This window comes from Aedes aegypti, chromosome 2, assembly GCF_002204515.2.
Source record: "Aedes aegypti strain LVP_AGWG chromosome 2, AaegL5.0 Primary Assembly, whole genome shotgun sequence".
In the NCBI taxonomy this organism is placed as follows: domain Eukaryota; kingdom Metazoa; phylum Arthropoda; class Insecta; order Diptera; family Culicidae; genus Aedes; species Aedes aegypti.
The window spans coordinates 169,754,501-169,775,067 of record NC_035108.1 but is presented as its reverse complement, the minus strand read 5'-3'; the positions used below and the strand labels follow the sequence as shown (position 1 = coordinate 169,775,067).

General features: G+C 38.5%; 1 protein-coding gene across 1 annotated transcript in view; it reads right to left on the bottom strand.

Moving 5' to 3' along the window:
* The window catches only part of LOC5572198 (opsin, ultraviolet-sensitive), a 28,720-nt gene extending 13,837 nt beyond the window's left edge, over positions 1-14,883 (bottom strand). Inside the window, exons 1-4 of the mRNA XM_021843106.1 lie at positions 14,487-14,883; positions 14,251-14,417; positions 8,337-8,379; positions 5,512-5,648 (exon numbers count right to left, since the gene is read on the bottom strand). Coding sequence (XP_021698798.1) covers positions 5,512-5,648; positions 8,337-8,379; positions 14,251-14,417; positions 14,487-14,731 — 592 coding nt within the window. The 5' untranslated portion in view covers positions 14,732-14,883. The remainder of the gene's footprint in view (positions 1-5,511; positions 5,649-8,336; positions 8,380-14,250; positions 14,418-14,486) is intronic.
* Between the last annotated feature and the right edge of the window lie 5,684 nt (positions 14,884-20,567).

The following is a 20,567-nucleotide window of genomic DNA, read 5'->3' as shown; positions in this document are numbered from 1 at the left end:
AGGAGTCCGCGACACGTGTAAAGAGGAAACGCTCAGAAGCTGGCAGCAGGAATGGGATAACTCCACTAAGGGTAGATGGACCCATCGGCTAATACCAAATGTGTCATATTGGTATAGTAGAAACCATGGGGAAGTGAACTTACACCTGACGCAGTTTCTGTCAGAACATGGTTGCTATAGACAGTACCTGCATAGGTTCGGGCTCTCAGAATCTCCTGCGTGCCCAATTATGCTGGTGTGGAGGAAACAACGGAACATGTCGTGTTTGATTGCCCCCGTTTCATTGTTGTGAGAGGTCGCATGCTCCTTACATGCGGAGGGGACACGTCCCCCGACAATATAATAGAGAGAATGTGTGCGGATGCCGAGTGCTGGAATGCTACGGCTGTCACTCACATTATGTTTGAATTGCAGCGCTTATAGTCCATTTTACGAAACGGCAACACTGATGATATTGCTGTTACTTTAACACGTTACGACACCGCCTTCTATCAACATTTTATTCATAAAATAAGCGATCAGCTGATCAAAAACGTCTCGTAAGATGGACTATGGCGCGCCGACCAAGAGTTGGCTGCAGAGGATTAGCCCTGCCGAGGCTGGTCCCTTGTAACATTGTTTAAGGTGAAGCGGCGTGTAACTCAAAGAATCATTAGAATCATCATTGATGTAACAGTAGTAGTGTCGCCTTTCCATGTATATTTTCAAAACAAACAAACAAAAAATATAACATTTGTGTTAATCATATTTTTATGTAAACACATGGGAAATTTAGTAAATTGACGAGTATTGGAAATCAAAATCATCTGTTCAATCGTACATATCAAAAGAAAACATTACAATTTAATGAAGGGCAACGGAATTTCTCTGTTTTTTTATTGTATTTATCGCATATTTTTGTTATGCATCGGTACGGTTTATGTTTGCAAGAGATGACGGTGTTGCCAGGTGATTGGTGACAGATTTTTCTAGCAATTGTTATATGCTTGTTTTCGGAACAGTTGCTGCATATTATAAAAATTTATCATTTTGCAAATAGTTTTCCATCATAAGATCACTGATTTAAATTTTTTTTAATGATTTTTGTGATCAATCCACATTAAATGCTATGATTTTACAGATAGCAACTCTGACATCACTGCGCTCAACGATCGCGATGATTGTGCACACACGATAGACGCGTCCCGACGCATCCCGACGCATCGCACTGTGGAGCCTTTCAATTATTTTGGGTGGTCCAAATTGATAAACACTTGGTAAGATTTTATGCTTCGTAGAGATAGTTTCTGTAATTTGAGAGAATCGAAAAACAAACAACGTATGAGTTTCAAGTTTCTATGCTTTGCCCAACCTTTCCACACTGAAAATTAATACAACAGAAAAAAAGTTGGATATTTTAGACTATGAACACAGGCATGTCTCAGTGTGCGGTGGCGGCGCCGATTCGCAACAAGTGAAAACCATCGCCATAATAGTTTTGAGTGATGCAGTTGATAAAACTTTATAAATATTGAAATCCCGGTGGAAATGTGTTACTTTAAGGAAAGTGAATAAAAGATTCGTTTAGTGGAAGTGTAGTGAACGCAATATGGGATCCAAAATACAAATGCTTGCCGCTGAATTACAATCGAAAAGGTAAGCACCTTCTATTTACAAGTGTAGTTGTGCGAAGCAATGAAATGCGGCATGAAATCGGAGATTTTTTTGAGAATATAAATCTCATGTATATTGTCGCTAAATTGATAATGCTGTATCTGAAAGTGTTGATTAAATATTGAAATACCACCTGAAGCATTTTTCTTCGCATAAATTATCCATTAAATCAGGTGATAAGCAGTTATATTTCATCGATGTTGCAGATACCAATACTATCATAACAATATGTTAATGATTTTGAAAGAAGCCATTTTGTGATGACGCACCAAAAGGCCTTAACACTCGTCGTCGCGCTGTTGTATTTTGTACAACACTGTTGAAAAAACCTCGCTTTGCGTTCACAACAGCAGCGTGGTGGTTCTGACGGTGGCAAACCGCGCGACGACTGGAAGGTTAAGTCGGCTAGGAGAAGCAGTTTGCCTAGGCTACTTCTGCTACACGTGTTGTGCTATATGCACTGGTCCCTCCCCGAAGAAATACCGTAAGGTGGTTCCGGGGAAACAAGGGTCTGAGCAATTCTAAAAGAATTGCTGAAGCACAGTGCATAGGCTGGTTTTAGCGGGTCGCCGTTGGTGCGTCATCCCCGCATTCCCTGAGTTACCTTCTCAGGGGATCTGTTTGCAGATTTCTCCCTTGCAAAAAACAAAAAAAAAGGTTCTATCTAAGTGGTTTCCAAACTTTTAGGAGTTGCGGTCCGCTTTGAGATACATACTACACAAATTGCATAGCTTCCATAAATTACTTTTGACAGTATAATTCTGAATTTTTCAATATAAGGATTTTGGATTATTAGGTCATAGTGGCAAACATAAACTTCCACAAAAGAAAAATGCCAAAAAATGTATAATTAGTCGGCAAAGGAACTCTACATTAGTATTATCTTTGTTAAAGAGACTTTCAGCTCAGATCGTGGCTGGTTCGTCTCTGGAAGAAAAAGGGCTTCACAATGAGGGGCCCCCCTGTCTTACAGTTTCATAGTTTAGTTACAATTACAAAGGATATTCTTATACCCTCCCCTTTGTTATGCGACCTTGCCGCGATAGGAGGGCATAATCCATTAGCCCATATGATGGAAACCAAAGGCGTAACCTGTAGTGGTGGTATCACATTTTGGCACTTTTTGCTTAAAGCCGCGTCATAATTCATATGGCATAGACGCAATAATATCTCGGATGTGATCCAACGGACATTCTGCGTCATTGATAGAATTGATGCCCATTTCAAATAATTAATCTATTCGAAGTGGACATTAATACTATTGGTGACGTTCAGTTTGCCTTTTGCTAACCAGAATGATCCGTAGCCACTCTTACTATTAGCTAGCTAGATACATCGTTATCATATACGACGTAGGGAATACTTAGGAACTCTTAGGAAAATGACTAGCAGATTCACTGAGTAGAAATAAGTGGCGACAATCTTATTTTAATATGGTTTTTACATTGCCATAATAAGAAATACCTCTTTTGTAAAAGCGGTATAAATAATCTAATTCCAGCTTCATTTTCGCAAAATTTACAAGTAGAAAGTAGGCGTTGTGAAGCATCTCATTTGCCACCAAAAAGTGAATCTTGTAGGAGACTGTAATAGAAGCCTAAGGTAACTTTACTCTTCAATATTCACTATAAAAATGACTATGAAAAGTAAAACGCTGAGATCGATCATTAGGGTACACTTGCTAGTTTCGAAAAATTGTTGAACAGACAAGGAAAGCGACTTTTTTCTTTAAGGATATATGAACGTAATGACCAATAAATACTTTTAACAACAAAAATGAAATTAACTAGAACTACTACTAAACAGCCTAATTTTGTTAAGACTTGACGACAATTGACATTTAAGATTCTAATCTTACGTAAAAGACAGGAGTAATCAGAATAGCACTTGAATGACAAATTATTCAAAACCATTTCGACTAGACAGTATTAGTAATGACACTACTACACTACTATTTCAAACAAATTCTGATGGAGCTGCTGATTTTCACAATGCTTCCTTTTCTCAGAAGCAAGGGAATATGGGTACTTTTCAAAAACTACCACGTCACAATACTAATAAAAAACAGTGTTCATGTGGGCGCCATTGCCTAGTCCGTCTGAGTATTGGTCCTGGTAGAGGGGAAACTTGGCAAAAGCCAGACCGAGGGTTCAGCCTTGACAAGTTAAGCTGTCAGGCAGCTCCAACTGAATACCATACAAAAAAAAAAAAAAAAAAAAAAAAAAAAAAAAAAAAAAAAAAAAAAAAAAAAAAAAAAAAAAAAAATTACAAAGGATATTTTTATAACATCGATTAACACAATTGTATTATTTTCAGGATTTTCGTGCTTTTTTTTCTTTTAGGTTGTTCATTACAAATTTATTCCAATATTTCTTTACCAATTTTCCCAATAAAGATTGTGTACTTGAACTTATTTGTCTTCAATTTGTGTAAGAATATTTCAGTATAGATGACGATGATGAAGATGATTGTATAAAAAACGGTAATTTCAAATATTATAATTGTTATTTTTTCTCTATCTAGCCACTGTTTGCTAAAGAGATCTGTTTGATCTTTCGAGCTTGACGCTTGCTCCTGCGGGGGCGGGTGACGAGGGCAGGATCAAACATGTCGCGCGTTGGTCGAGTAGTGAAATGGAAAAGCGCCGCGGATCGTTAGTAGTGTTTGATCTATTGATCGAGTCGCTTGCTCTTGCGTGGGCCAGTGATGAACACTTGTTCGGCTACAACGCGATTATCGAATTATATCGCGAATCCAATTAGGCGTGATTATATCATGGATCGCATCACCAACCATTGATGACTCCCAGATATTTACCTTATCCCACTATCCTTTCCATGACAACTGTGGAGATGCAGAGGTATACTCGGTCTCTAGTAACAACGGTTGTCTAACTAATTTTCCTTCCCTTCCCCGATGACCGTAAGGACGTGGCCAGCGCCGTTATTGACTTTTAATCTTTGAGCTCTCGATTTGTGAACATTGAAGAATGGTAAGCTAATCCCAAGCCCATTCATTAATTTCCTGTGCAACTTCGATTGTTCTGGTCAATCACGGAGTAGCAACTACGAATTGTATGGTCATCTATGCTCATGCTCATGCTCATGCAATACAATCGATATCGATACGATCGATAAGCATTACCTCAGCACAGCACAAGTCTATATATTTTCAAATAGATTATTGTTTAGATCAAACCAATGATTATTGATTTCTAATGCTAATCTCATTAGAACAAAATTAGTTGCTGTTAAAAACAAATAATTTATTTTTTAGCCCTATCCTAATTTTAGTAGCAAACGGTTAAGTTTAGGCCAGAAACGCATGTTTACTCAATTTTTGAATGCTTTTCGTTGGTCCACGGACAAAAAAAAATGTTTTTCTTATTTTTAACATTTTGTCACACACCTTGGTTTAAACTCAAATTTTGGGTGTATTTTGTTTTCCGTGTCCCTTCCGAAATGTCAAATAGGAACAACCCCAGTGTTAAAAATATGAGCTTCTGTGGCGTTTTTGCCGACTCAGTGAATGTCAAACATGATCTAAAGTGTCAAGGTTCAAATTAGAACCTATTTTGAAAATAAATTTGAAATGCTATATAACCGTTATTTGAACAGGAAAAATTACTAAAGTAATTGCAAGAACATGCTGTTTCGTCTTATTAAATAAAAACAAAATTTCATTAAAAATTTTAGGACCCTATTAAAAGGTGGAATTTGGGATAAAGCCATCATATCTTTGATTCTGATACACTGCATTTCTTAGCGTGATGCCAATCAAAGAATACAAAATTCTTCTTGCCTTCCCCTCAATATTACTACATATTCAACTAGGAATCTATTGAAGTTTGATACTTACCAGGAACAAATCTTCCCCAGAGTTCCATAAGCGGCAAAACAGCCCAAGGGAACGTGTAGGTCCACACCATGCAGGTGATGAAGATGGCTTTAGTGTGGGTGAGCTTTCCTTCGAAGGGTCGCGCGATGGTATTGTATCTGTTTGGGAGAGGAGTAAAGCGAGATTAGTTGTTTAACAGTTCAAAATGATTATATTTGAGATGTTATTTTCAACAATCATGTTATCTTATTCATTATACCAAATTCAAATTAATACTTGCGGTTCCCTGTACTTTAAATTGTCAGGGTGTCGATCATTTGGCATAACAGTTTTTCATGAAGAACAGGCATCTTGTGTAAGAAGGGATTATAATTCTGGTTATGCCAAATGGCCATTAGGGATGGTACACAAATTATGTCACGCGAAATTTCAACTTTTTCGCCGCCCCCCCCCCCCCCCCCGTTTGTCACACTTTTTGTATTAGTCCTCCGCAGTGGCGCAACCAGGATTTGGCTCTAGGGGGGGTTTTTGCTAAATTGAAGATTATGTGTTTTCGGGAAAAAAAAATCAATGTAAAATATTTCGAACTGAAAAATAATTTTTTTCAGCATGCTTGAAATTGCTAGATTTACATTGAAAAAGTAACACCATATGTAAAATTAAGCTTTTCTCGTCCACTCTGGGCAAACATTTTTATATACATTTAAAATGCTACCCTAAGGAAATTTGTTGTATCTGATGAAATTTTCCGAAACACATTGTCTTAGATTTTACTTTATACTTCTGAATGGCAAAACGGGATAACAATATTCTGATATCGTTTAAATCTACATTTTTCGTAGTTTAACATTTATATAAGCTAGGTATCTGATATTTCAGCGCAAGTCGCAGTAAGAAGCATTGCGACTATCATTGGCAGTTTGTCGAAGGCAAATCAGCATTGCAGATTTTGAAGCATGGATGAATTGGATACATTTACAGAATGAGGACGAAAATTTGTGATTTTTAGCTTAGCTACCAAATCGTAATCATTATTCGTAATCATTAAAAACTAAAGAATTACTTTTCCAAAAATCCACGTGCTTTCTGAGGTGACCAAATTCGGGTAAATGCTGAGTCAATATAAAGCTGTTTCATAACTTCAAATTTCACATTAATCAGCTTTTAAAGGTCTTTGAATTAGCCAAAACTAAGAACAACATAATTGTTGCGTACACCTACGCGAGAACTCAAACAGTTCAACATCTCGTTAACCGCGGACCCGTAATCGATTACTTTGCCCGAAGAAGTAAAGGTTGCTGCAATCGTTGACAGCTCAGCGAGAGCTGTCATATCGATACAAGACTAGAGGAAAGTAGATGTCATAGCAGTAGCATGCGGGACGTGCTCTGGATATTTATTATTGAAATCGCTAATAACTAGTAAATTTGAACTCGCTATCTATCGGTTAATCTCAGCAAATCAGTTAATCTCATTAAGTTTGTAGAATTTAGAATAACGGATAGGTGGGATATTCCAATTTGTATAAACCTTAAATACAAGTTACCATTGTCTGATTTTAGGTTACCCTAAACCGTACATTTGTATGGCCAACGCGTGTATCAACACTACTATAGCGCTTAAAATGGTACTGAGTTCCTAAATCTATTACTTGAATACTTATAACCTAATATCGGATATTTACTGTAGTCATTGAATTGGAATTGAAAACACATAAATTGAAATAGATCCAAACCCGTAGAGAACTGCAGGAATCTTGCAAACGTGAGTAACACAAAATTTGTACAATGAAGCAATGCTAATAATTAAATCAATTACAGGAGAATTTCAATCTCCGAAGATATACGGGATTAAAAACACGGAATTTAATTTCCTTACACAGCACAAGCAACAATAATGGTTAATACACGGTAAAAAATCAGCACGTTCGATTGAATAGATTGATCACTTGACTCAATTCAAAACACTAATCACCATGATTCAAAGAGTTTCAACTTTGAATTTGCTCTACTGTCTCTAGAACTAGACTCTGAAGTGAAAAGTCGTTGATTTTTAACATCATGTCTTTTGTATGAGAGCAATCATTGACAGCTCGTTGTAGAAAGTAATTGAGATCAATTCGATCCCTTTCAACAGATGCGAGTTGGTGTCGAGGTAAGACACTAGACCTGCACTCCGAAGGTTGGTGGTTCAAATCTGGGTCAGGCGGAAATGTTTATTTTAACTTTTTTTTATTTCAAATCAAAACATGCAACGTTGAATTCAAGTGCTGTTACCTTGATTTTGTCAAGATACAACAGTAGTGCAAATCCATGTGCAGAACTATTGATAGCATGGTGCTTATTTTTTACCGTGTACAGCTTGCTGCTCCGGTGTTTTTGGATTTTAGTGTTGAATTTCTTCTTCTTGTATACAAATTCTGCTCTGGGGGGGGGGGGGGTTTGACCCCCAAAACCCCCCCTTGGTTGCGCCACTGGTCCTCCGAAAATTTTGAAAGGCTTGTCACGCTTGGCTCGACCCCCTTTCCCCCTTGGAGCGTGACGTAATTTGTGCATGACCCCTTATGCCTGATGACCCCATTGCAAATACCAAATAAATGGCTTTATGCCAAATGGACTGCTCCCAAATTGCCAAAATGTCATAAGTGAAATGATTGTGGTGAATATTCTTCCAAAATTATCACTAGTAACTTAGACTGGGATGCACTAATCACCATTCTAGAACAGCATCACCTTCGCATTAAAGTTTTGCGTTAAACCACGAATGGTAGAATCTAAACCATCCTCACTTTAGGGTTAGAGAAAAAATATAAAAATACGTTTCTTACAATTACACTATTGTATTACCTGTCGTAAGCAATGCATGCATTCGTTGCCCCAGCACCAATGCCTGTAAATTTAAACGAAATTTGTTTATATTAAATGATATTGTATAGGCATTATTATATTATACTATAATACATATTGCAAACACAGTCAACTCTTCATTACTCGATATAGAAAGGATCATCGAGTCAGGGAGGTATCGAGTTACAGGCAACAAAACCAGTGCAACTCCATGGTCCCTTGGAGCCATGAAAACCAACTTTTACTATATTCTGGGTGGTAAATGACTGGACAATGCGTACCATTGGTACTTCGCGTACCTGCAGGTATAAAATAGACCCCATTTGTGGTCCTTAGCCTCTTGTCCAGTAACTCCTATCCCTACCTCCCCGTGGTGCCGCCTGGGATACGAGTAACCGTAGGGAAGATCGGGTAACCAACCCTGGTGAAACCTTGGTCGTATGCTGACAGGGAAGGGGGGCTCCTCTCTTCTGAGGGCGTAGCTTATCAGAGCGTCTGTTCTCCATGTTAGGGGCGGCTCAAAACAGCGTCTGTTCTCCATGTTAGGAGCGGTTGATCATCGTCCTAGTGCCAGCGTGGGACTCTAAACAGTGCTGTGCACGATGATCCTCCGGCGAGACAGGGGGTTGGTGCAGGCCTTACAAGCCAGCCGTAAAAATCATCAGTACAGGAAGCATACAATGTAAATTCGGACCGGAACAATCGGCATAGACCCAGGCATCGAAAACGGACTAACGATTGGAAACTCGGATCATGGAACTGTAAGTCTCTCAATTTCTTGGGAAGTACCCGCATTCTTTCCGAATTATTGAGGGTCCGCAAGTTCGACATCGTAGCGCTGCAGGAGGTTTGCTGAAAAGGGTCGACGGTACATACGTATAGGGATGGTTATACCATCTACCAGAGCTGCGGCAATAGACATGAGCTGGGCACAGCTTTTATCGTGATGGGCGAAATGCAGAGGCGCGTGATTGGGTGGTGGCCAATCGACAACAGAATGTGCAAGTTGAGGATCAAAGGCCGTTTCTTCAATATCAGCATAATCAACGTGCACAGCCCTCACCTAGCAAGTGACGATGACGATAAGGACGCTTTCTACGCGCAGCTGGAACGTGAATACGACGGCTGCCCAAGCCATGATGTCAAAATCGTTATCGGAGATATCAACGCTCAGGTTGGCCAGCAGGAGGAATTTAGACCGATTATAGGGAAGTTCAGCGCTCACCAGCTTACGAACGAAAACGGCCTTAGACTGATTGATTTCGCCGCCTCCAAAAACATGGCCATACGTAGTACCTACTTCCAGCACAGCCTCCCGTATCGGTACACCTGGAGATCACCCCAACAGACTGAATCACAAATCGACCACGTTTTGATTGATGGAAGGCACTTCTCGGACATTATCGACGTCAGAACCTATCGCGGCGCAAACATCGATTGTGACGGTTAAAGTGCGCCAACGACTCTCCGTTGTGAACAACATTCGGTACCGACGCCCGCCCCGGTACAATCTGGAGCGACTAAAGCAACCCGAAGTCGCAACTGAATACGCGCAAAGCCTTGAGGCAGCGTTGCCGGAAGAGGGAGAGCTCACCGAAGCCCCTCTTGAGGACTGCTGGAGTAGTCTCAAAGCAGCCATAAACAACGCAGCGGAAGGTGCCATTGGGTTCGTGGAAGCAAATCGACGGAACGGTTGGTTCGACGAGGAGTGTCAGACGGTTTTGGACGAGAAGAATGCAGCGCGGGCGATGATGCTGCAGCAAGGCACCCGTCAAAACGTGGAACGATACAAACAGAAGCGAAGACAGCAAACCCATCTATTCCGGGATAAAAAGCGCCGCCTGGAAGAGTTGGAGTGCGAAGAGATGGAGCAGTTGTATCGTTCTCAAGAAACGCGTAAGTTCTACAAGAAACTAAATGCATCCCGCAAAGGCTTTGTGCCGCGAGCCGAAATGTGCCGGGATAAGGATGATGGTATCTTGACGGACGAACGTGAGGTGATTGAAAGGTGGAAGCAGCACTACGATGAACACCTAAACGGCGCAGAGGAGGAAGATCAAGACAGCAGGAGGAATGGCTTCATCAGTACAGCGGATGAGGGAGACGTGCCAACTCCCACAATAGGTGAAGTTAAGGATGCTATCAAACAGCTCAAGAACAACAAAGCAGCTGGAAAGGATGGTATTGGAGCGGAACTTATTAAAATGGGCCCGGACAGGTTGGCCACTTGTCTGCACCGTTTGATAGCCAGGATCTGGGATACAGAACAGCTACCGGAGGAGTGGAAGGAGGGAATAATATATCCAATATACAAAAAGGGTGACAAGTTAGAATGTGAGAACTATCGAGCGATCACCATTCTTAATGCAGCCTATAAAGTGCTTTCCCAGATCGTCTTCCGCCGTCTATCGCCACTGGCAAGCAGATTTGTTGGAAGTTATCAAGCCGGATTTGTGGACGGTCGATTGACGACAGACCAAATCTTTATGTTGCGGCAGATCCTCCAAAAGTGTCGCGAATATCAAGTCCCTACGCACCACCTATTCATCGATTTCAAAGCGGTCTATGGAAGATTATGGACGAGAACGGTTTTCCCGGGAAACTGACTAGACTGATCAAAGCTACGATGGATAGTGTACAGTGCTGTGTGAAGATATCGGGTGCTTTATCGGACCCGTTTGAAACACGCAAAGGACTTTGACAAGGCGATGGTCTTTCCTGCCCCCTGTTCAATAATGCGCTAGAAGGTGTTATGAAACGGGCGGGCTTCAACATGCGGGGCACGATCTTTAATAAATCCAGCCAGTTCATTTGTTTCGCTGACGACGTGGACATTGTCGGAAGAACGTTCCAGGTGGTTGCTGAACAGTATACCAGGCTGAAACGTGAAGCAGATCGGGTTGGATTGAAGGTAAATACGTCGAAGACGAAATATCTGCTGGCTGGAGGAACCGAGCGCGATAGAGCTCGCATAGGCAGACGCGTGACGATCGACGCGGATGAGTTCGAGGTGGTGGACGAATTCGTTTACCTCGGATCATTGATAACGTCGGATAACAACTGCAGCAGAGAAATTCGAAGACGTATCATCGCCGGAAGTCGTGCTTACTATGGACTCCACAAGACCTTGCGGTCTGGTAAACTTCACTTCCGTACTAAGTGTACCATGTACAAGACGCTAATAAGACCGGTAGTCCTCTACGGGCATGAGACGTGGACAATGCTCGAAGAGGACCTGCAAGCGCTAGGAGTTTTTGAACGACGTGTGCTTAGGACGATCTTCGGCGGAGTATGTGAGAACGGCGTATGGAGGAGAAAAATGAACCACGAGCTTGCGCAACTCTACGGTGAACCCAGTATCACGAAAGTCGCCAAAGCTGGAAGGGTACGATGGGCGGGACACGTTGTGAGAATGCCGGACAACAATCCTGCAAAAATGGTGTTCAACTCAAATCCGGCCGGTACAAGACGAAGGGGAGCGCAACGAGCTAGGTGGTTTGACCAAGTGGAGTAGGACCTTGGAAGTGTGGGCGATCGAGGAATTGGAGGTTAGCAGCCATGGACCGAGTTAGTTGGCGTAACATTGTGGCGCAGGTCATGTCTTGAAGGACGTAGCGCCAGCAAAAGTAAAGTAAAGTAACTATATTTCTCTAACTCGATATCGAGTAAGGGATAGTTGACTGTAATCCTATTGATACCAGAAAAGTAAAGTTTTTAAAAGCTTATACATTATAATTTTTGATATGGGTTATGATTTCAGATTTTTAGCAAAAATAAAACTAAATTTTTGTGTTTATGAAAATACGGAAAATAATTGTCTTCACTGCATCTAAGTTGCCCTCTATGATAATTTTAAACTGAAATAAAAAAGTTGTAGAATTAGTTCTATGTGGACCGGACCTCACAAAAAGCTAAATTGAAACATCATCAATTTCCTAACCATGTGGGATAAGTGAAAACTTTCTGATTAGAGATTGAATTTGTGTTTGCGCTTTAAATAGGCATAAATTAGAAAGGTTCGCAATTATCATAAAAAACGGAACGTGCTGAATATTTGAAAAAACAAAAACGTGTTACTTAAAACGTTGAAGGCTATAGAAATCATGGAACTTATTAAAAAGATGCTATTTAACTTTACAATATTAACCCTTATAGGCCTGAGTGAAAGCAAAAATACTAAAACCCTCACCGCTCAGCGAATCCTTAACGGATTCAAATGATTTTTTGTCAGCATACTGGCACACATATCTAGTTTCTAGAAGTGGCCAGAGAAACTCGGAAATATTCCTGTGACCGGAGTAATTCCGGTTGATCACTGGGTCAAGTCGGGTGAAAAGGATACTGTGCGTTTATGCCCCTGGATGTAGGCAAATTTCAAGTCACAGATAATTTCAGGAATCCGCTATAATGTGACTACTATATCATGGAATTTGAAACAAATTGCATCAGTATAAACCTTTTGAGAAACGATTGAACTGTTAAACTATGAGTCCTGCATTTGATTGATCCTACAAATTACCATTTTCGGGTCCCCAGGACGCCTCAAATTTACGATACAGTGGCCAATTTGATTATAAACATCTGTGTCAAGCTTATGGGAAAGCATTTTAGTAAACTATTATGTTCGATTTCTACTTTTCGAGAATTGAAATGGTTTAGTATCTAACAATTCTATAACCGTTTCTTCCAGGCATTAAGTCCGAGTGGCGACATCCGGTATATTTTAAACGGTGCAAAACTTTTTCATTTGTAATGTTGAATATCAGATTTTAATTATTTATGCAAATCAAAATAATTGTCATTGCAAATAAATATAGGTTACCTGGCATGTCTCAAAAAACAGCTATTTTCCCTCCAACTTGACGACCCACCGGAATAACTCCGGCCACAGGAATATTTCCGAGTTTCTCTGACCACTTCTAGAAACAAGATATGTGTGCCAGTACAGGGTGATTACTATTTTCTGTCAGAGAAATAAGTAATGGTAGAAAAAAGATGATAGCGTGAAGTGAATTTCAATTACCAGTCCAGTTTTGGAAATTTATATTTTTTGTCTTCTCTTTACATAGATAACTTATTTATTTTTTTACCTTGATTTCCAGCCAAATGCATTGTTCCAGAAGCATTACAGTTAAAACGCACGTTATTCAGAAGCATATATTTTTACAAAAAAAGCCATATTTTCTTCGCTAATATTTTCCATCATCAGTCTTATACTGTTCCCTAGTAAGTCTAAAAGATTGTGGTAACAAGCTGTTACAATCAGGCAAATTTTTCAGCGGATTTTAGTCAAAAATACACATCTTTGGAAAACGTGCGTGCCAGGTGTAATGCCTTTAACACTACGCATTTAACTAAAAACTAAGGTAAATGAAAAAAGATTTAATCTTTACTTTGTCAAAACAAACGTTATATATGTACAAAACAGGATGTACATTGGAAATTAAAATTCATACATCTTTAATCTACGATTATTTACTTTACTGACAGGAAATAGTAATCACCCTGTATACTGACAAAAAATCATTTGAATCCGTTAAGGATTCGTTGAGCGGTGAGGATTTTAATATTTTTGCTTTCACTCAGGCCTATACGGGTTAAAGTGTCTACTTTGAACAGCCGATTGAAAGGAATACGTGATTCGAAAAGTTTCAAACTAAGAAAGTGCAAGGAGATCCCGTGAAATGTCAATGAACAATAAATTTTAAATATAAAAATGAGGATTTGGGCTATCCACATGTGAAAAATTATAATTCAAAGAACCTCAACTATACGATTTTCGTTATCCATTTGCCCCACGGTACCTTATCCTCAGTGCACTTAGAAGATGTTATAATTCGATGTGCGAAAAATTATAACTTAGCGGCAATATTTTATGATGAACTCTCTCTATACTACTAGTCTACTGACTTACCAGATAGTGAACCGATGAAAGCGAAAACTTGACACCCCAGGAAGCCTGTCGTAAAGCCTTTGGTGAAGGAATTGTAAATGAAGATGGGTGTTTTAACCATCATCAAGAAATCGCAAATCGCCAAATTAACAACGAATACATTGGATGGTGTTCGCAACGATTTAGCACTGTAATTCAAATAGAAGCACATGTTCAGCACTATAATAATGATAATCATAAAATATCATGTCACTCACGAGGAAAACACCCAAATGACGAGTCCGTTTCCAACTAGGGCGAAGATGGTGAAAGCAATGTATAACAAACCAAGCAGATAGTGTAGCGAGGCTTCCGGTTCCGGATACTTGAGCCAGTGCTCAGGAATGTGCGGCAAATCTTCGGGGGCCACGTTCCAGCCGAGGTAGCGGGTTTCGGCCGATAACCGCGCCTCGGGCCGTAGCACAGCCGTGAAGTTGTCACTCAGATGCTCTTCGAAAGGCATTATCACTAGCTTAAGCAATTTTATAGGTAACACTAGGGGGAGTTCTAACACTATAGCACTGGAGAATTTTGTTTCGCGTTCTAGTTATTGAAGGGGTCTACAAACACCGTCCTAGACACTTTCACGGTGCCTACTGACAAAATTTTCTTGATTTCGGGGCCTTTTTATACCAATATCGATTTCATACGATTCGTCTTGTCGAGTTGAATCAAATGTAATTAGTCAATTTTATTCGGATTATCTAGTTCTCTATTGATTCTCGATTACGTTTATCGTCACTAGCTTTAAAGTGTCTTTTGGTATAATTTAATTAAAAGGACACAAATCAGTGCTAATCGGTTGAATACTACCACATACTTTACACAGTCGGGATAAGGTAGCGCTAACGAAACGGCATGAAGCAACAGGTAAATGGATAATGTGGAACAGCGGTTTTCAGTTTTTTTTTTTCATTTCAGGCTCCCCTAATGAAATTTTGAAAATTCTCGTTTTTCATACAGAAAACAAGTTTCCTACAGAGAAACAAGTTTTTTGTGCTATACCTTTTTTGTCATTACGTCCTCACTTGGACAAAGTCTGTGATCAGCTTAGTGATCTATGAACACTTCCACACGCCCATGTGTGCCATCAGACTTGAGGAGGGCCATGGCCCCATCTCATCAAAGATAGAAGTCCCTGGATTTACCGTAAAATTGGGTGTTAAGGACACAAAGAATTTTAAGGGATTCAATTTCTCTGTCAGATTAGACAAGTCACAGATACGTCGGAAGTCGATAGGGTTCATTCAAATATTACGTCACGCAAAATTTGCCAATTTTGGACCCCCTCCCTCCCCCAAGTAACAGCTTTTGTATGGGAATTTTTAAATTTTTGTATGGATCTTAACACTAGGTAAGACCCCCTCCCTTCCCCTGTTGCGTTACGAAATATTTGAACAATCCCATATATTAGTCATCTGAAATGTTTGATTTGTTTGGAACATTTTGAGCATCATTATCTGATAGAGGTAGTTTATTAATATAAAGTATTGTGGTTTCTATATTATGAAAACATTTTTGTTCCTTTTTTATTGGTTCAATACATTTATCTACAAAGCTATGAAACAATACTGATAAAAGTATGTGAGTAACTTGACTTTGATTGAAATCACAACACAAACAAAAACTTTTGAAAGTTTTGTATAGGTTACAATTTGTAATAATTTCAATGAAAAAAGTCTCTTTTAGAAAATAAGTGGGGTGTTAAGGGATTACCTATTCCACTTTCTCTAAGTCACTGGTTCGATTTAAGTCGTAATATATTACAATATATTTTTGGCTTGTTCAACGAAGATGAACTGCAAATAAGATTAAACTACAAACGCATAGGTTATGTTCCTGTTGCATATTAGGACAAACATCATTTCAAGACATTTAAACGATGCTCTGATAGCTTCCTGATGATGATTTTGTAGTTAAAATAAAACGGTTTGCATTTGCGGAAGTTCCAACTTAAATAATATTGAAATTATAATTTCAATAACTCACTATCACACAGAAGTAAATAAAAATCTGAAAAGTGTCCTGAATCAATTGATCAACTATTTTTGATACTTTTTGTCACATTGCAGCCATTCATCAATTATGTAACAGATTATGTGTGAATGAAGGGTTTGAAATTTTTCACGTGTAACACACTTTTTTAATTTTCCATACAAAAAGTCTTACGATGGGGTAGAGGGAATTTAAAAATGCTCAAAATTGTCTTACATAATTAATAAGCAGCCTTTTTTATAAGAAATGAGTGAACGTTATTACAAATATAATTCTTCGATATATTGACGTTATTTACGCAATCACAGGAAACAAGTTTTCCGTTCCAATTCGGTTTGAACTATATTTTTAGCTGAAGTAAAAAACAGGGATAATTTTAACATGTTGAATTGTTTGAATTAAGGTGCAAGATCAATGTTTGACCTCTTGAAGCCGAAAAGCCAAAAAAAAATCCAATCTCCTTTAGCCAAAAAGTATTGAAAATTTGATTATTGTTGCTCGTTTGAAAATATGGATTACTGTTGCTCAGCATTTCAAAAGCGAGTGATTCATTTCTCAACACCTCTTAACACTAATAAAAGTTCAGAATTTCCCGAAATTTGGAAAAAAGATTGAATAATACCTTTTATGTTAGAATTATAGACTTAACATGCTAAAGCTTCATGGTTATCATCAAATTGAAGGAATGAAACTTTTTCAAATAAATTTGGCGATCTCAAATTCGTACGATAACAGCTGTTTGAAGTAGACAAGTTTGACGGCACATTGTGCATTGATTGAATAATGTCCAATTTTGATACTTATTCACTTTTGGACTACTAAAAATGGAACAAGAAATTCGGTCGGTCTTCGATTATAAAAATACGGCTGAGAAGTACATATTTACTACGATTACTACAATTTTTCAAACAAGCATTGAAAACCCCAGATTAAAGACAAATGTGAGAGTTGTCCCTTGAGGTTTCTAAAACATGTTTTAAAAATGATTCCACACCGTTACAAAGCAGTACATTCTCGATATCTCGTCATAAATCTATAAGCAAGCTCTATCTATTTATCTTACAATCAACGCCTAGTCTTCTAATTACAGATATTTTATATAAACGCAGAACTATCTAAAACAGACAGTTTGAAACAAATCTCTGAACAGAATTTATGAGAGTAACAAAGATTCGTACTATAAATAAAAATAATTGATCTGTGAAAAAATAAATTTGCTCATAAAACATCAAAACTTGTTTCATAGTTTGAAATCTGCTAATCTGCTAATATCAACGCACCCCCTAGCCATGGCCAATCTGCGTTGTTTACACAAACATCCCTATAAACCCCACGCTGGGAAATACGTTTACCGAAAAAGGCGTTATGAGGTTCTGCACTGCATTCTTGTATTGGATTTACTTTAATGGCATTGTTGTTAGCAATTCACAAAAAAGTGAAAGAGAAAGAAAACATGATTTGTGCAGGCAGAGCCCCATAGGCCATGCTATACCAGTTAGCACGCCCGACGCCCACCGATGACAGAGTGGGTAGGCTCACACCATCGTCCCGCCCTTCTACCTATTTTTGAGATAGGCAGTTCTGTCAGGGTGTAAATAGTTTTTAAGTCTGAACCAATTTAGACTGTTATATTGGATACTTCTCTCATTTAGCTGGAGGTTGCTGCAATCCTTCGTTGGTCCGTTGGTTCCGACGATCGTTCCCGTATCCGCGTTTCCTCGGCCATTACGCTGTTTACATTGCATTGTTGCTCGTGATAGTGGCGGGTTAAATATGAAAACAAGGATAGGGAGAGAAGAAATATTAGTGATTGTAACATGCTTTATTGCAGTATTGGCCTACACTGAAGTCATACAAAATTCGCTCTTTGGATTCCCACGATAACAATCCCTGAAACTGATTATGAACCACATAAAATTTATCCGATAGAGCAAAAATCTTAATGTTTCAATGTAGGACAATCCAGTTTTATTGCATGTGAGAAGTTCTTGGTGATATTCTCACAACGGCCATTCAGAATGGTTCGACGAATGTAGATAAAAGATCATTATGATAAAATTAATGCGACGACATGTTAGTTAGCTCAAAAAGATTATTGTATTTGCAACTGATAATTTAAATAGTTAAGCTAAGGGTCGGTTATTGTATATAATTTTATAGATATGGAGAAGTATAGCACGAACGCGAAGTAATGACCTTCCACTCCATCTCCCCACAAGCCCAACACTTCATTCTGGCACTTTAGAACGTCCATGTTGTAACTTGTTCACACAAGAAATCTGCCTCTGTTCTGCCGAGTTGGCAGAACGCGCCCGTACCCCATTCTGAACCAAAGGACAGGATTCAACTAATATCATGGTACCTTAACTACAAATACAAAAGCTACTTCTATGTTATTTCCACTACTACGCTCACGATAATTATGTTATGATCGTTAGAATAAAAACGGTAGAGGTTACTACTACATAACAGAAATACTACCCAAAAAACGCTAATGTCGCCAGTGTTGGTGTGGATGCAAGGTAGTGCAAAAATGTTTAGAGAATTAAATAAGTTATAAATTACAGCATTCTGTTCAAAAATATTATATTATTTTATAAAAGACAGTAAAGAATGAAACATTTCAGTAACAACAGCGCCATTAGTTTTCTAATTATTATACATATATCAGTAATACTTCTCTAATTCCGCTACAACCTTACTAGATAACGCAATATTGTAAAATGCCGTAAATCAGCACATTTTGGAATATTTCTCAAACATTGGAAATTATTGTTAATGATGTTTTAATTGCAATTATGAATATACAAAAAAACAAATAGCGGTATGGGTATCGGATTGAGGCGATGCGCTGAATTAGGGCAACCCACAGTATTGGTCTTATACCAAGGTAAGCAGGCCCGGATTTGGGGGGGTGCCAAGGGGGCAAATGCCCCGGGCCCCCGGTTAAGGGGGCCCCCCCAGGAACCAAAATTAAGAACAAAAATATCTATAAAATACCTTTCCATATTTTCTCTTTAGACATTTGAACATATAATTCAAACGTTTAAGACAACTTTTCAATATAAATAAATAATCCATTGAATAAACAATACTGGTAGGAAAACAGTACATAAAGGCCGATTTCCATACAATATGTTCAAGTTTAGGGAACTTTTTAACTGCTTATGACGAACTGATTGACCTGAAATTTGAATTGCATCTAATAAATAACGTGAAATTTGATTTATGGGAAATTAATAAAATTCTATTCAAGAAATTGGAAGGCATTTAAAAACACTATTAAAATAAAAGCCAAAAATTTCAAATTTGATTGTTTTTAAACGTGAGTATTTAGACGTTGGTATGCTTCTGCAAATTTGTTCACTTCGATGAAATGCCAAACTTTGTAAAAGATTAAACTTTGTAAACGTAAATTGTTTGTTTTCAAAATATCTTAGTATCAAAATTTCAACATTTTTGTCAAAATGGGACCTTTGCATAGAATTTGATGGATTCACAGATCTAATTTGAAGTTGTTTTCAACATGCGGTTCATATTTTAGTTCGATCGGTTTGTAAGAAGCAGAGACGCAGATCTGCTAACTTGACCATTTAAATGAAAATCATCCTTTGTGAACTTTTTCTTGTCAGTACTGTAAATCCTTTTTTTACAGAGACAAACTGGAAACTTGTAGTAAGTAGAACCAAAAGTAGTTTGGAGAAAAACGGCTTTAAACATTTTCAACAATTTATATGATCGGTGTTCAGACAGACAGGACTAGACGATATTTTGGCGTTTCAAAATATACATTGAGGACAACATCAATTCTGATTTTTCCAATGCTATCATTATCAAAATTTGTCATCAAATAGATAAGTTGAATTATCATAGCAAATAATGCAAATATTTGGATATTTCGAATGGCAGAGGTACGTTTTCTTGGAGCCATTAAAAACAAAACACTTAGTCCAGTCCATCTGAACATCGACCATATAGAAGCCAATATTCTACGAATTGTTATATTTTTTCCCATTGGACGGATAAATCACCTAAAAATAGTATTGGAAAGTTTGAAAACAGTTTAATTTTTCAATGTATATAGCTCACAATCGAAAATGTCGTTTACACCACTTTGCATTTGGCCCCTCATATCTTTGGACCGACTATCTCGTTCAAAACTCAAACTCAACTCGTTGGTTTGTGAATTCTCAAAACGTGCTGAATTTTGTATAAAAGGGGCCCCTTCATGAGATCTGACCCCCCGAAGCCCAAATCCTGCACTGAAGGTAAGTATTACTACGTTGTTAGTAAACCTAATATAA